We start from the raw sequence: 16,197 nt of genomic DNA, 5'->3' as shown, positions 1-16,197 counted from the left end.
CAGGGTTATATTATTATCCAATATCACAAAAGAAAACATGTAGAGCATATAGACGTGCTGTGTACCATTCACAAACAATCAAAAAAGAGACTGAAAATAATTTATTACAGTGTGAAGTAAAAAGGGAAAAATACCTTAAAAGACAAAATGAGAAGAGAATAACAACTGTAGGACTGCTTCCATAAGTGTCAACTTCTCTTATAGCACACTACTTCCAGCTTATACTGTATGAATGGCTAAAATCATCCACATACAGTTCCACATCTACAATGAATAAAGCAGGGGCTAAACTGAAGTAAAATAAAATGGAAACCCAACAGCAGGAAGAACTACAGTAACTGTACTCCTTCAAAAACATAGTCCCTCCTGATTTTCTTTCTAACTCATCTCCCCCAGTTTGATTCCTGAGCCCATTAGCTGCTTGACTGGCAAAAATGAAAATTGCTTTTCTACGTTTTTAAGCCGTTCATTATTTAAAAGCTCTGCGGAAACCTTATATGACAGCAAAGCAGGCCTGACAGCACTGACCAAAACGAATAACGGAGGAAATGTCAGGTTCTGCACGGAAGGAGATTTGCGTACTTCACAGTACAGTGGAAAATTTGTGAAGCATTTCCTCCTGACTCTGAAAAACATCTGTTTTACAGATATTGATGTAAATCGAAAGCCCCTGAATAGCTTCAGTCATGCCATGCCCCGAAAAGAGAGAGCTGTCTTGGTCGAGACTCGTTTCATCATGCTACAGTGACCCTTACCAAGTTAAAACCTTGCTGGAGGTTATGTTGCAGTTAAATAAATAAACACAAAGATATACATATATACTTGGTGATCAAAGGAAAGGATTATTGCTTTTCTAGAACACTCAATGTTGATTCAGATGTGATCATGAATATTCCATAGATCATGTTTCTCAGTTTATGTATAATTGGGTATAACAACATTTTTTAATACAAAAGGTCATTCAGCTCTAGGTTTTACTATGCTATTTTCATGTGTTAAATGCAAGCTTAATTTTAAAAGAAGAAAACCTATACCATCTTCCACAAAGTGATTTGGCAACTTCCATGAACTGCAAGTTCCAGAAGTGTTAACAAGGTACTTCTTACAGCAGAATTCATTCATACAGTAAGTAGTCTCTCACTATAGTGCCCAAATTTTACCAGCTCAGTCTGACTTATTCCGCTGTAAGAATGTAAAATGTGCAAACTCTTCTCTCTGGTTTTGTTTATGAACAATTAAAGGCTTAAGAGAAAAGCATTTGATAAATTACCTTTAATATTCAAGTTAACACTCAGTCATTATTGTGCACTCCAACACACATTTTCAACAATTATGAAGTTAAAGTCTAATAGTACTTAATGTTAATAGTGCCCATGCAAGCATGGTTGCTAAATGAACAGGGAAAGGTTGAGGTTGGGGTTCTGGACATGTAACCGGGTGTAGTGGGAGGCTGGAGGTTCAAATCCCAGGTCACATTACTGTAGTACCCTTGAGCAAAGGAACTTCACAAAAACAAAGTAACAAAGAAACTTAAAAACAAAGACTTTTAAAGCGGATCAAACCCAGAACAGATCAAATGGATAGATTGTAACCATTCCCACATTCCACAGCTAGACAAAAACAGCCTGAAAACAAACCTCACAAAGGGCACCTACCCTGAACTCTAATCCCTTCCACTCCAAGTGACACCTGTCCATCTCGGCTCAACCCTCTCAATTCATAAATAGTAGCCTGCCCAGGTTGGAGTTACACTAACAACCTCTTGAACAGAAGGCCTGCACTGTAATCCACATGAAAACCTTCTCCAGATGAGCCAGTCAGATCTCTTCTTTGTCCTGACCTTATCTCCTGTTTCTCACTTCTCTACTTCCTTTGGTCTGGAACTCTACTTTTTTTCCCCTCACGTTCTTGAATAGCAGTATGATTTGACCTGTCTGTTCAAGTTCCTCTGCTCCTGTCATTTATGGCAAACCTCCAGAGTCTACCATGAATATCTGTTATTTCCATTTTCAGGACTGTTTTCTTTCACAGATACTTCAGAAGCCAATACTAGCAGAAGTAGACCCAAAGCATCTGACTGCTCCAGTGAATTAAACCACAAAACTAATTTGATATATCTAAACTAAATAAATAAGGAAGATTATATATATATTTATCCACTTTCCATTTTGTTTATTCATACCATTTTATATCAGCATATTAGGCAACAGACAAGCACAGCTTTTGGACATTTCATACATTAAAAACATTAAAAAACCTTTCAATTTCTGGCACATGAAGCATGTTTTGTTCACAACTATGGTGTCCATAAATTAAGCGCTACAACACAAAATGAAATATATTACTTCCATTCAGTTTATATTTCAGTCTCTTAAAGAAGCTGAGCTAATTTTCAAACTGGTTTTACTGTTGCAGTGGGTGATTCTTGTGTGGCTGACTTTCTGTTATGTGTAGTGTAGTGATAGATTTTTTTCAGAAATACTTTTGGTGTTACTGAACTGCATTTTAACCAGCAAACCCAACCTAATTCAGAATTAATCGAGGGAGCGTTGTTCTTAAACAATTATGTAGGGATTAGTATGTGCAATCTATTAATCGTGATCAAGGAAGCTGCTGTTCATCAGTGTTGTGTTGAGGTAATTGATTCAGTTCGTCGAGTCTGTATTAAAGGGTTCTGTTTTTGACTAATGCAGGCTGTTTTTACTTAATGCATCCCAAGGAACATGTACATAAAGCTTGATGTGGCTTGAGGTTTCCCTTATTAAAAAGAAACATAAAAGCCAACTATTTTTAATTTCAGAGCCCGTTTTATTTTATTAGATACTGAAAGGCAAAGACCGTCATAAAAAAGACTTACTGTTAAAGGAGGATATGGACTTTGATTAGCAACACAAAAGAAACGACAATGTCGCGCAGACTAGCGGGAGTCAGAGGGTGACGAGGGTAGGAAAAATGCACACACACGCCGGCAGCCACAACAGGCAATGTGCTGCTCTGTTTTGTTCTGATTAACCAAATCACCGCTGGACTTCACTTGTAAAAGCAATATAAGGACTTGAGAAGGATTCTTTCTTACCATAAATTACTGGGAGAACAAGGTCTCCAGTCACCCTTTTATTTGAGGTCTTGAACCTGAAACAATGTTTTTGCTGAATCAAAGAAAGTAATCAAAGAAAATAATTCTGCCTTTGATTGTGTTGGTCTTCAAATCCAAATAGAATTACTAATACCCGGATGTGTTGGCTTCACAGCTCTAAGGGATGCACATTTATATTATTAAATATTTTGCTTTTGTTCTGCTTACTTTTCAATGCGGAGTTAACCTCTAGTTAGTCATTTCCAGTCTGCATACTGATGTGGTGCCCACTATAACCATATAATTCGGGTAAAGCAGTATTCAAATTTACCAGAAAAGGCAGGACAAGTCTTTTACTGAACTTTCCACACATAAATAAAGTGCTCATTTCAAGAAATTAATATAACTTGATACATGATTATCTGAAAACTGCCAAAGTGTTTCTTTTCTTTTTGTTTCATATTAGGTGCTTGTCTGGTGCATTTTACCCATAAAGTGAAATTAGATATTTCATCATTTGCCTATTTTACATATTTTCAACAGTTTTAGTTAGAGGAATTTTATTTGAGATACAAAGGAAATCAAACCTATAGCAGCCAAGGTTTTTCCAAAAGAAATCAATTAAAAGATTTATGACACAAACCAAACAAATTAATATGGTTGAATTAGTATGGGTTTCGGGTGAGTGAATTGTTTTCTGCTGAGTACTCCAAACTTTTTTTTTTCAACACAGAAAAAAATACTTTCTGTGCTGTATATTAATGTTATTGGCATAGAGCTATCCAAACATTCACACGTTGATATGACACTTTTGAACTGTACAATATGCTGAACAATTATCAGCTAGCAGGATTGAGATTTAAGCTCACATTTGTATATTAACATTGTGTCTCCATTGCTGCAAAAAATAAAATCATCAATGCAGCAAAGGTGCCAAAAAGTAACTTACAATAATTGGGCTATAAAAACTGTATTTCACATACATTCAAACAGAGTATAAGATTAATATATTTTCTAGCTATTTCTGGTTATATCAGTCAATAAACATCTTTTGAATGATTGCTTATGTGTTGGCACTGAAAAAAAACAATAACAAAACTTGTCATGGATTTTAGCAAAACACCCAACACAAAAACAATCCAGTTCTTTTAAACAGACCTTCATAAAGAAATTCAAGTATTTCAGAACTTGAAGCTACTCGGTCCAAGACTTTGAAACCTACACAACTAGAGCAAGTTTAGTTAAAGGAAAATATACTGTGAAATATGGGATGCAGACTCCTCACATTCATTTTCATTACTTATTTGCTTATTTGCCACCAACTATAATTCATTACCTATGATTCTGAGTCTGTTTATACAAATAAATACTTTGTTCACGGTGGTGAACTGAAGCCCAGCATTGTGTATGAAAGACAGCCATGCTCTGTCTGACTCCTGTTTGGACAGGAAAGCTGAATCTCACTGAATATGATGTTAACGTCCTAAACTATATTCTGGAGATACATAAGAAGACTGAAAAGGGACTCTCAATAAGTAAGTTAACAGCACTATTCTTACAAGCAATTCCATGAGTTCTTTAATGACCATGTAATCAGGACTTTGATGTAATCTGTCAACATAGGACAAAACCTCCTATAGAACACTGCACACAGAACCATAAACAGTGAAATATAGTAGCTAAGAATTTGGGAATACTACGCTTTACATAACTATGAGTTGAAAAGTGAGGGAGATATTTTGATGACAACATAACTAAACTGACAACTAAATTATTTTCAGCTGGTCAAGAGAGCTGCTTGACAAATAAGGGTTCATCGTAACAGTAAGGTATGGTAGTTGATATTTGAATTTTGCTGGCTCAACTGTCAATTTGTGTTGTTGGTAATTAAGCCAACCATAAAATGGATCAATTTCACCCAATCCAGTGCAATCCTTATGAAACATTCATATAATCAGTACCTTGCCACTGGATTAATGGAATAATTAATGGAATCAGATCATATCCATGGCACGTACTATACTATATATTGTGATATTTATTATGGCTATACCATGATGTATGTGTGTGGAGTAAAGCTGAAGAACATTGTTTTTTATTTATTTTCCTTTTTAAGCATTAAATTAATTTCTAACTGATCCTTTGCAGCCTGCATGCTGATGCACTTGCTTACTCTAAAGTAATATTAATCTCATTTGATATTCATGTTTAAGTTGCTTCTCTGAACAACTGTTAATAATCATACATGTTTACATACTAACAATGATGTCACAAAGTTTATTAATAATAGACATGAATGTGAAAATTGTGAGATGCTCTTCCATGTGTAAATTATAATCCTTGGTGAAGGTGAAGGAAAATAATACAACATTCTATTCTCAATAAACAGCCAGTGTTGTAAATCCCCTATACTGTTATGCTAAAATATTTTTGTGAGACTTCAGGTGTTGAGGAAATATAGTTTTAAAAGTGGATGGTTTGTGGAAAGGGGCATGGTTTAAATCTATAAAAGAGCAAGGAGACAGTTAACGGAAAGTGAAGCTTTTGTTTCGGCACTCAGTTTGCAGAAAGGATCTGCGCCTGTGGCAGGAAGGTTGCCGGTTCAAATCCCATGGCCGGCAGAGGAATCCTACTCCATTGGGCCCCTGACTTAACCCCAGCTGCTCCAGGGACGCCGTACAAATGGCTGACCCTGTGCTCTAACCCCAACCTTCTCTCTCCCCGTCTGCGTGCCTGTGTGTCTCATGGAGAGCAAGCTGGGGTATGTGAAAAGACAAATTCGTAATGCAAGAAATTGTATATGGCTAATAAAGTGATCTCTTGCTGCCTGTATGCCACTGTAAGAATGCTGTTGTCATTCCTGTAAGCTCCACAAGAAAGAAAGGTACAGTACATACAGTATATTTTAATTATTTGAATGGAATGCCTGCTAACCTTCTTGTAAAAGACCGCTAAACCAAATTGTTGTGTTTCAGATAAGTCACTGAGGAAGGAAGAAAATTACAGGGGCATCTCTGACTGCTCTAAATGGCCCCCATTGGGTTTAGACTGTTTCTGTTTATATAAAATATAAAATTCAAATTATCATTCTTCACTATCACTATGAACAGACTCCATCTAAGTAATGGACTTGTGCTAGACCTGCTGGAAAGCTTTATGGCAATATTTGCAACATGTGGATTCTGCAGCATTATGGATATACAGTAAAAGAACAAGTAATGGGTTTATTCCATGCTGAAAAAAAGAAGAAAGAAAACAGGCCGTGGAGCCTTCTTCAGGTGTGAGTACAGTAAAACATGGTTACTGTTGTATTGTTGCAGTTAATGGGAGCAGCTGAGTTTCAAATGACATTAGCTTGTTTGCACTTCCCAGATTGAGTGCCTTATTCTTTAAGGTTTGAGACAATGGGTATTGGTTTCCTGTATTGATGCTTCTGTCCTTGGGGCAAGAGGCAAGTGCACATAAAGGAAGACACAGATGACGAAAGGAGTGAGAGGAAACTAACTCACCATAAAAATAATTAAATCAGCCATATAAAAGCTTAAATATTCAACAATTGCCAGAACATTAACAGTAAGGTCATTGGACCAGCCTAACTATGTTATGGATTATAGAACAAGATACAGTAAATACAGCAAGACAACAAACAAGGAAAGAAACACACAAGAACAGACAACATTATCATCCATCAAAACCTTGTGCCAGGAGTGCCTTATTCTGACTTGAAACCCAATTCTGTCCAGGTTATCTGAATTTTGAAAGATTTCCACACTCTGAGCCTTCTTCTGAGACTTACTGTCTTATTTATTTAGAAATTATTTAGAAATTATGTTTGTCCTTCATTGCAGAATCCACAGATCATAGGGGAAGATTTCTTGGTTTTCTATGTCAGTAAAACATAGAAAACTTTGGAGCTCGTAGAATTACACATACAGTATTTGTTTTTATGATACTGACATCTAAACATTATTGTTGTGTGTTGGTTTATTTATTGTTAATATAACACTAATTTTTATAATGTCTTCGTCTAGGCTTGATCTAGATTAATACTCTATATACAGTATAGCAAGACTGAATAACCTACCTATTTTGTAACTTTAACACCATCAGGATTGTAACTATGTTATGCAACAATCCTATTTACTATGGGTAAATCATGGTTAATCTTATAATAACCATAGGATTTTATCACAGGAGAATGCCTTAAGGAGCATACATTATTCTGAATAAGAAGGTAAGAAGTTGTATTTCTTTATATGTGTACTGTATAAATGACACTATGGATTAAAAATCTAATATACTGTAAGCATTTGTTATTTCAGATGGAAACCCATTACAAATAGGATGATATTTACAGCAAATCGTTGATGTAAAGTTAGCCTGTAAATAATTAGTTAAAAATAAAAGTAAAGAGTAAAAGTAGTTAAAATAAATAAAAAACAGCCTTCCAAATGTAAAGTCAGTAGTCCTGTGTATCATCTGATCTTGTTTTAAAACGTATTTAAGAAGTGATTCCATGATTTATGATATTTTCCATTTGCTCTCTTCTAGAAATAAAAAACACTAAGGAAAAAATGGAAAACTCTGCAGTATAATGAGCCTAGAAAGACTATAAATAGAAATGAATGTGTATGTTTATCCACAAATTTCCCAGAAGATTTACAACCTGTAGGCACCTGATCTTAACTTGATGTCAGCAGAGAGGCAGAGCAGCACCATTCATTTCATGTGTTTTGCAATTCAAAATCTGAACTTTGATGTCATCCATCCACAGTCACAAGGCAGGATACACCCTGGATGGGATGCTACTCCATCGCAAGGCACACACAGACCCAAACACACATTTACACCAGTGCCAGTTACACACTCCAAGAAACTAATTAAGCTAAAAGTATGTCTAAGCTAAGAAACCAGAGCACAAGGAGGGAACCAACACAAACATGGGAAGAGCATACAAACTCCACACTGACAGCACCCCAGGTCAAAAACTGAACCCAGCACCCCAGAGCTGAGAGGCAGCAATGCTAACCACTGCGTCGCTGTATCGCCCAACCGTGATGCTGTTCAGGATTATTTTAAAATATATTTTCTGTGTTGCGAATAAGCATTAATGTTGAAGTGAAGTCAGTGAGCCTTATAATCTCCTTCAGAAAAAAAAGGAGTGACTCTATTCCAAGACTTTATCTATGAAGCAGTTGAAAAGTTTAGCAGTAAATGATTTGGGGAAGAATGTCTGTTCCATGGGAACTGTGAATAACTGGATAGACAAAAGGATTTCAGAACCTTCTGATGATACTTCAAAATAACAAAAAGCTTCAAAAGGTTACAAATCTCACTGAACCTATCTTTGCCAAATAAACACATAAGAGATTTAGTGCAAACCAAAACCAGAGACTGACCTGGGGATCAGAAAACACTTGCTGTATGCTGTTGATTGGGCCGTAGGGCACACCAGTGCCTTCAAACATTTGTAACCACTCGGCAGTCTTCTTTTCTGAGAATCTAGGAACAAACAAAGTCTTGTGGTCTGAACTGTGTGTTATGGTTTTAAAAGATGTACAGGGCTGAGCTGGTTACATTCCAGCAGTCAATAACATCCAAAACGCAATGCACATGTGTTTCTTGGAAACACCAGATCCTCTCCTGAAGCAAAGAACAAGGTTTAAAACCAAATCACAGTGCTATTATTTTTTCCAGGTTCTAACCCAAAACTGTCAAGGTGTTAGGAATGATCATCTGCTCTTTGCAATTTCACAATAACCTTCTTTACCTGCATTTTTACAGAAAAGACTGAAGCATCCTTCTGTTTTACTGTTTTGCTAGGGGTGCCTTTAAATTCTCACTAAAAGTGCTTTACAAGTAGTTGTATTGACTAGAAGCATATATATTCTCCGATTACACCAACTGGCATTTTCCAGAAGCAATTATTTAAAGAAATTTGCTTGGAATTTTGGAGAACAACATCCCTTGAGTATGAACACAAGATATTCCTTAAGCTTTGTTAATAAAGATTTTCAGGATTATTAGAGGAAACATCTCTGCCCTCATGAGCTCGCAGCACATTTGGGTTCATGGTACAAGATGTTTTCTGTTGCTACACTAAAAACATTTTTTTTTTAGTTACCAAACAGAAGTAAAGCTTGAATGCATATGATTACGAGAACACAGCTTCCTTGTTCTGATTTTAATTCTTCATTTTTTTTAAACATCACACGTTCAGTAGCCATTCTTTTAATGAGCATTTTTTATTTATATCCTAAGTTCCAAAGTTTCTGAGTGTGTTTGAAATAAAAACAATTAAAAAACAAATGGCATTATGGTGTGTGCTCTTCTGCTGATCTTGTTGTTATGGACAACCTCTACACCAAGTGACACTGCTAACCTGTGCCTCTGTTTTATCGATCTTAAACTGTGATTTCCAGAGTGTGGTTCATGGACAAATTATGTTTTCTAAGAATTATCCTGCAACAGCTCTCAAAATAGAGTGGCTTGTGCACATCACTAAAGTTCTCCATTCCCCACAAAATACACTACACTTACATTATACAGGCATTCTACAGTTCAGACAGAAACATGCCTTAGCCAGACAAAACTGGGTAGTAATTTTTAATTAATATGATTTTCACCATTTACTTAAATGGAAATGCTTTAAAACATGACCTTCAGAATACTTTATTTAATAAGTATACTGCTCTTTGTGATAAAGCACAGGCCTAGGACCCTTGAGACAAATACATAACAATGCTGCATAACACAATGTGAGCCATTGTGGGACACAACATTTCTTAGCGAGACCGCACATTGTTGATGTACAGTTTGACCTTACCCTTAATCCTTTCAACCTTTAACCTAAGTCCTTTAAGACTATCTATGACATTGCTTAATCAAATTGTTGTTATTTGATTAAAACTCAGATAACAACAAATATAGCTCAGACATTCTGTTTGGAAATGAGTTTCCATCCTCCACATACACTTGCTTAACATTAGAATTTTTTAGGAAAAAACTTGCTTTAGTTAAAATAAAAACTGCACAAATTATTAAAACAACTAGGATTAATTTATCACACTATACTGTATGCAGCGAATATTGTCAGAGAATACAGAGCAATTGATTTGGGTGTTTTTTCTGTTTTGTCAACATACAAAATGAAGGTTTTATGAAGTAAAAACAGTTTGGTGCTCATAGTTACTGGCCTTGTCTTGACAGATTACACACAAAAAACATAAGGCCACACTCATCAATTTAATTAACTGAGATTGAGAAATTCCTAACATTGCAATAGATGCGAGCTTTGTTCCTCATATAAAATCAGTGTTTAAAAAGAACTGCATTAATAAACAAATTCCTACCTTTCAGACAAAATCTTGAGGAGTTCTCTTCTGTTCTGAACTCGCAGATTGTTGGTTTTATATTTTGGGTCCTCAGCCAAATTCTGAAGATTTAGAATCTGCAAACCAGGATTAAGAACATAAAACATTTACAGTACAAATAAAAAGGGCATTAGACCCAACTTAAATACTAGAAAAGCTTATTCCACTGAACTCATCTTGCTTGATTTAGTTCTAGAAAGTAATTGAACTGATAGCAACTTTAACACTGTGGCAGGACACCATGTTTCACACTCCCACAATCCTTTGTGTAAAGATCTTCCTCTTATTTTTTTTGTCTTAACTGTACTTCACCTTAGTTTATACGTATGCACTTTTAACCTATCAATTTAGGACATTTAAGACCAGTAAAGAGTCTTGCTAATTTTCTTTATATTGATTAAAGTGTAGAAATGTATGTTCTGTGATTTGGTCACCAAACATGCATCCAATATGTTAACTGAAATGTAATTAATACATTATTTCACATTAATAATACATTAATTCATTCTGTTGAATTTTCACTTAAAATGATTTTATTGCTTCCCGATATTGTCTAGAGAAGGATAATTATGCTGTCTTTTACATTAGTAACCTTATCAAGCTCTGTTCTTCCTATCCTATGTCTATAGTTCAGGATTTTACTATGTGTATATATATGTCATCTGCATATTAAACACTTTGAACTTTAACTGTATTATTTAAAAAAAACAGGCACTCTACATTTATATATATTGTAAATCCTTGGTCACCAAATGTTAAGTGAAATTAATCGAATTTAAAATCTGAAAATCTGCATTTTTGTAATATTGGAAGGAGATTTACTGTATTCAATTCCCAGATCTAAGATACACTATACTAACTTTGGTCTATTTTTAAGTTTTATTTTGAAAATAAGATTTGAGTAATGTATTCTACACTTTCGTTGTCAGGTCTGACTAAAAATGCTCCGGCATATGGATAGCTATGCAAGCTTTTCAGTTTAACTGAAATGTTAGTTTAACATGGAGGCACCATGTCTCGCTTTAAGGTAAAGACAACTTTTACAGTTTGGCTGACACTCCGAGACAATTGAAACTGCAAGAAGGGTATGTTAGTGAGTCAGAGAAGCATGGGACGAAATAAGACCAGCTCATGGGACTATCAATGAAGGATTGTCTGGGACTCAGACTACTGATGGCTATATATGTTTTAAATATACAGAGGCCTGCCGGCAGTTCCTGCTTTGGAATTGAGTTCCTACATAAAAAGGCACAATAGGAAGGATACATCTCAATCATAAACCAGACTGAGGAAATACTGTACACTGCTCTGTATTTCCATATTTAAATAAAACCATCTATGTCTGTGCAGACAATTGAAAGTCTACTGTTTCAAAGTCCTACCACACTCCCATGTTTTCTCTACAATTACAATCCTATGGTACCCCTAAAACAGGTTGATTGTTGACAGAAAGATGTACCCTACTTCTTGCAGAAATTACACTGTTTCACAGGACAGAATCTGTTTTATTTATCTTGTACTGTTCACTTAAGTAAGGTTAATGTGCATTTTTTGGAATGGAGTTATCAAATAACTACGTGTACATTGTTTAAAAAAAATGAATAAATTGTTACTATTTGTGAAATGAACATAGATTTAGATAATAGAGCACAGTGCAAATAATGGAGCATATTTGATTCTCATTAAAATTGCAGCATAGATTCCTGTTTTCTTTCATAGAAAGCATAGAAAGCAACAGGGGAGGTACAGGCTTTCAAAACAGTGGGACCTCTACAGGAAACGTTTAACAAAGTGATGAAATCATAATCCAAGGAGTTTAGTGGTCCAGTCTTTTCCTCCTCGTGTTGCTACTGTAGAAAGTCAAGCATACTTAAAGTAGCAGCATTCACACTTGCCTGGTTTTAATCTCTTACTAGTTTCAGCCACTGCTTAGAACACCCCAGGGGAAGAACACTGGTGCAGCTAAGAGCCAGAGGTTCCATTGGTTCAGCGATGCAAATACATTTCCAGTTCATTTTTTCTAAATTTTTCTAACCTTTCTAACAAATGTCTCTTCATAATTCCCAAATTTTTAAAACATTTCTGTTGAAATAGTTAACATAGGAAGTGCCCCAAAGGAAAGTCAAAAGAAAATCAGGTAAGTACCTGTTATATGATATGTTGGAAATAACAGACATACTGTAAGAAAAAATGCTAGTAAAATAAATTATATGTGTGCGTTTTTGTTCACTTTTTTAGTCAATTAAGTAGAATAAAATCTTTGGAATCGTTTTGGCAGCTTCTTGTACAAGGCAGAGGATGGAGTTTTCCATTGCCCAAGACATAGCAGTCAATTAAACCCATTAAAATATAAAAAAAAAATAATTCTATGCATGTTTTGTACCATTGTCATCTGGAAAGCTCTTCTCTTTTTCTTTACAAAAGTATATAAAATTATTGTCTATGGGTGAATACTATTTAAAAGATTTCCAGCAGACTGGTTTAATGGTATACTGTAGCCAGATTGTATTTCACAACAGTACTCAGTGAACAAAGGAAGGAAGTACATCTTACCTTGCACACTTTTATAAACTGGTGGTCGTTACCTGCAGCCACAATTATGTAACCATCTTGAGTCTTGAAAGCCTGAATAAGAAAAAAAGTAGATGCATGTTTTAAATCTACATTATAAAACTGACATTCTACACTTTATCACATGAAAACAATTCATCATTGAATGTATACACTAGGAATGCAAAGGTATGTAGGCTTGGGAAGCATACATACAGTAGATCAAATACTTAGGACCACTGCACTCAGAATAATGTTTGTACAATTTTACATTAATTTCATGAGACCGGTCTTGATTTCCAAAATGAATAACCAGCTTTCAAAATATGAAATGGTCCCATTATCACCATGCATGGCTTTTTGAACTGAATTTAAATAGACATCACAGCAATGTATTAATTGTAAAACAATTCTAAAACACTCGACTAGTTAGACACAGGTCAAGAAAGAAGTTAATCTTCTAAAATGGGATTTCATAAATGAATGAAAAGTCAATGCATTTCAGGAGCTCTGAATTGCTTCTTCACAACTTGAAATTGCCAATTTCATTCATCCACCATCTGCAAACCTGCAAAAAGTTGGAGCTTTTCAACCAAACAATCCAGGGTGGCCAAAGCACGTCTTTCGAAGGTGGGGGGAAACACGCGTGTGAACATGGGAAGACCCTAAAACCTCCACTCCAAGAAGCTTGAGGCCCAGAGTGAAATCCAGGAGCTCCGAGCGATGAGGTAGCAGTCCGAGGTGTGCCCTTCATGTTTTATTGCACACCGAAACGGCTTTCAACCACCGATTTCAAGACTTGACTATCTGGCAATGAACCCCAGACCTCTTGGGAGAGAATGAGGCCGGTGGCCATGCCTTGACAGGAGTAGAGCTTGATTTTCTGCAGACTCGACAGTACCTGGCACGAGAGTTTGCACAGACTGGAGGAGTGCTGCGCCTCCCGCTGGCAACACCGCAAGCCTGCAGGCAAGGTGCCGGAATCATTGTGTGCCAAGAGAGAGGTGACCAACGAATCTCTGGCCTGCCTAGGCATTTTGTGCTCAACGTGCGCCCTGAGTGAGCGTCTTTTCTGATTGATCCACTGAAACATGTTTTTTCTATCAAAATTAGTTAAATGCAAAATTCATAGCATGTGTGACTGTCGAATTTAATCAAGGGGTAGCTATCAAACCTAGAAGAAACCAGCTGCAGTCCGGAGATTAGACTGCTTACTTACTTAATTCCTAACGGGTGTGTCAGCTGCAGTCGGAATAATAATTTAAGAGCACTTACTAGATCAATTACAGTAAATACACTTACATAAACAACAAATAGCTAACAAGTCTGTAGTGCAATCAGTACAAAATACAATCCTTCCATCTATATAAAATAATTCCAGGCATATCTGGAAAGCATCTACTCTCCATACACCCATCCATTATCAGAAAGTCGCTTATTCTTAGAGCTGCGGTGATCGGCAGCCTTTCCTGGAAGCAGAAAGCAGGTGCAAAATGGGACTAAAACCTTGAGAGCAATGCATCGTGAGGTACACACACATCACAAGCATGCAGGAACAACTTGGAGACACCAATTAACCAAGCTAGAATGCAATTAGAAAAAAAAAGCACATGGACATGGGGGAGACATTCAACCTCCAGACAAAAAGAGATACACTCCAGAATCGAATGAAAGACCCAAGGGCTATAAGACAGCAGTGCAGAAATTTTAGAATGCCTACGGCCAAGGAAATTAAGTACAGTACAAGAAATAATTTGTTTCTTGTGTTATTGGTATATTGAATGCAACTACGGTAAGTGATTGTTACCTGTATGAAGCTTTTGGATAGTGTGATAATGATAGTGTAATATGCGCAGAGTGAGATATGTGTATATTTATTATTGTATGGCTAGAGCCATTGTTTTTACCATGCATTTACTTTATATCACTTATGTTGAGTATTATTTGTTTTTTATGGTCGTGCTAAGGACACATTTCCAGCCTTTCGGATGGACAATAAAGTTATTTGAATGAATGAATCGCATTTACAATTCATAGAGATCAACTGCATAAAAGAAATGGAGACTTTAACAAATCTTTACAGAGAGAAAACTTTAGGTTTTTCTGTTTCAGTGTTATCTCATCTATTGCCCGGACAGACCTTGGCTCCCATGCAACCCTGAACTGGAAGAAGCAGTTAGAAAATGGATTATACTGTATATACAGTATGTGACATTTCTTTTGACAGTGACAAATGTCCACTTTTCTGGGTGCCTGAATTTCCCTGAAAGAGTTGGAAGAAGGAAGTCCCCTGGGTTTTATGGTATACTGTACACTCCAGAGACAGCTACTGTATGAAAAGCGATACAGTACCTTTATTATTGACAACAACACACTATTAATGTATTGGTTTATGTATGAAGTTACTAAACTTTTTACCAAAGGGCTATTGTAAAGGGCTGACCCAAAACGTAAGTATGAGTAACTTGATTCAGCATGAGCAAACAGGATTTATTAGAAACGAGTGATAAATAATGGGACAGATAAGGTTTGCAATCTCATTCATATTAGTATTGCTCTCGGCGACACCAAAATACAGGTATGTGTAAACATTTCTTTTGATGCTAAAAAGGCCTTCAATCAGAAATAGGGAAAATTCCCAGAAAATAGAAATAAGATCTCCAGTTGTTGTTGGAGAACACTAAGTTACATCAAAATTTAACAAATTTTATTACCGCTTGCAATGGTGCTCTGAGGCATCAAATGTTTGGCAGTTCATTATTTCCAAGGGCTGTCTCAGAGAACAGCCAAAATGCTGTTTTTTTTTCCCTCGAATGGTGTTGGAATTAACCTCGACTTGTTCCTTTGCAGTCCGCGTGCTGACACAGCTTTTCAAATGAATACAACAATACTAAAGCGAAAAAGATAAAAGCTTTCCTTTCAACTTGTTTGCCTTTTTAACAGAATTCTAGTAAAAGATTAGTGAAGCCTCACTGTATCTGAGTGCAATGATTTGCCTGTACTAGATCAAAAGAGAGAAAAAATGAGATCAGTGTGCCAAAAGTAATAATACACTCAACTGCTTCACATACAGTATGAACAGACAGTAAACAAATACCCCCATCTTCCATTAAAGGGTTTTGGTAGCCTGTAATAGAGAGTTAGAGCTATAAACTATATAGACAAAGAAAGTCTATAGATTCTCTATAGACAAAACAG

At 36.0% G+C, this 16,197-nt stretch overlaps 1 protein-coding gene across 2 annotated transcripts in view; it reads right to left on the bottom strand.

Moving 5' to 3' along the window:
* Window positions 1–16,197, bottom strand: part of sugct (succinyl-CoA:glutarate-CoA transferase) — a 204,487-nt gene that overhangs the window by 110,955 nt on the left and 77,335 nt on the right. For both annotated transcript variants that reach the window (XM_088919040.1, XM_088919042.1), the window contains exons 10-12: window positions 13,003–13,074; window positions 10,429–10,526; window positions 8,476–8,578 (exon numbers count right to left, since the gene is read on the bottom strand). In XM_088919040.1, coding sequence (XP_088775166.1) covers window positions 8,476–8,578; window positions 10,429–10,526; window positions 13,003–13,074 — 273 coding nt within the window. The remainder of the gene's footprint in view (window positions 1–8,475; window positions 8,579–10,428; window positions 10,527–13,002; window positions 13,075–16,197) is intronic.

Source organism: Atractosteus spatula, chromosome 6 (assembly GCF_055471065.1).
Source record: "Atractosteus spatula isolate fAtrSpa1 chromosome 6, fAtrSpa1.hap1, whole genome shotgun sequence".
Lineage (NCBI taxonomy): Eukaryota > Metazoa > Chordata > Actinopteri > Semionotiformes > Lepisosteidae > Atractosteus > Atractosteus spatula.
Note: the sequence above shows the minus strand (reverse complement) of the source record. Positions and strands in the feature narration are given on the sequence as shown.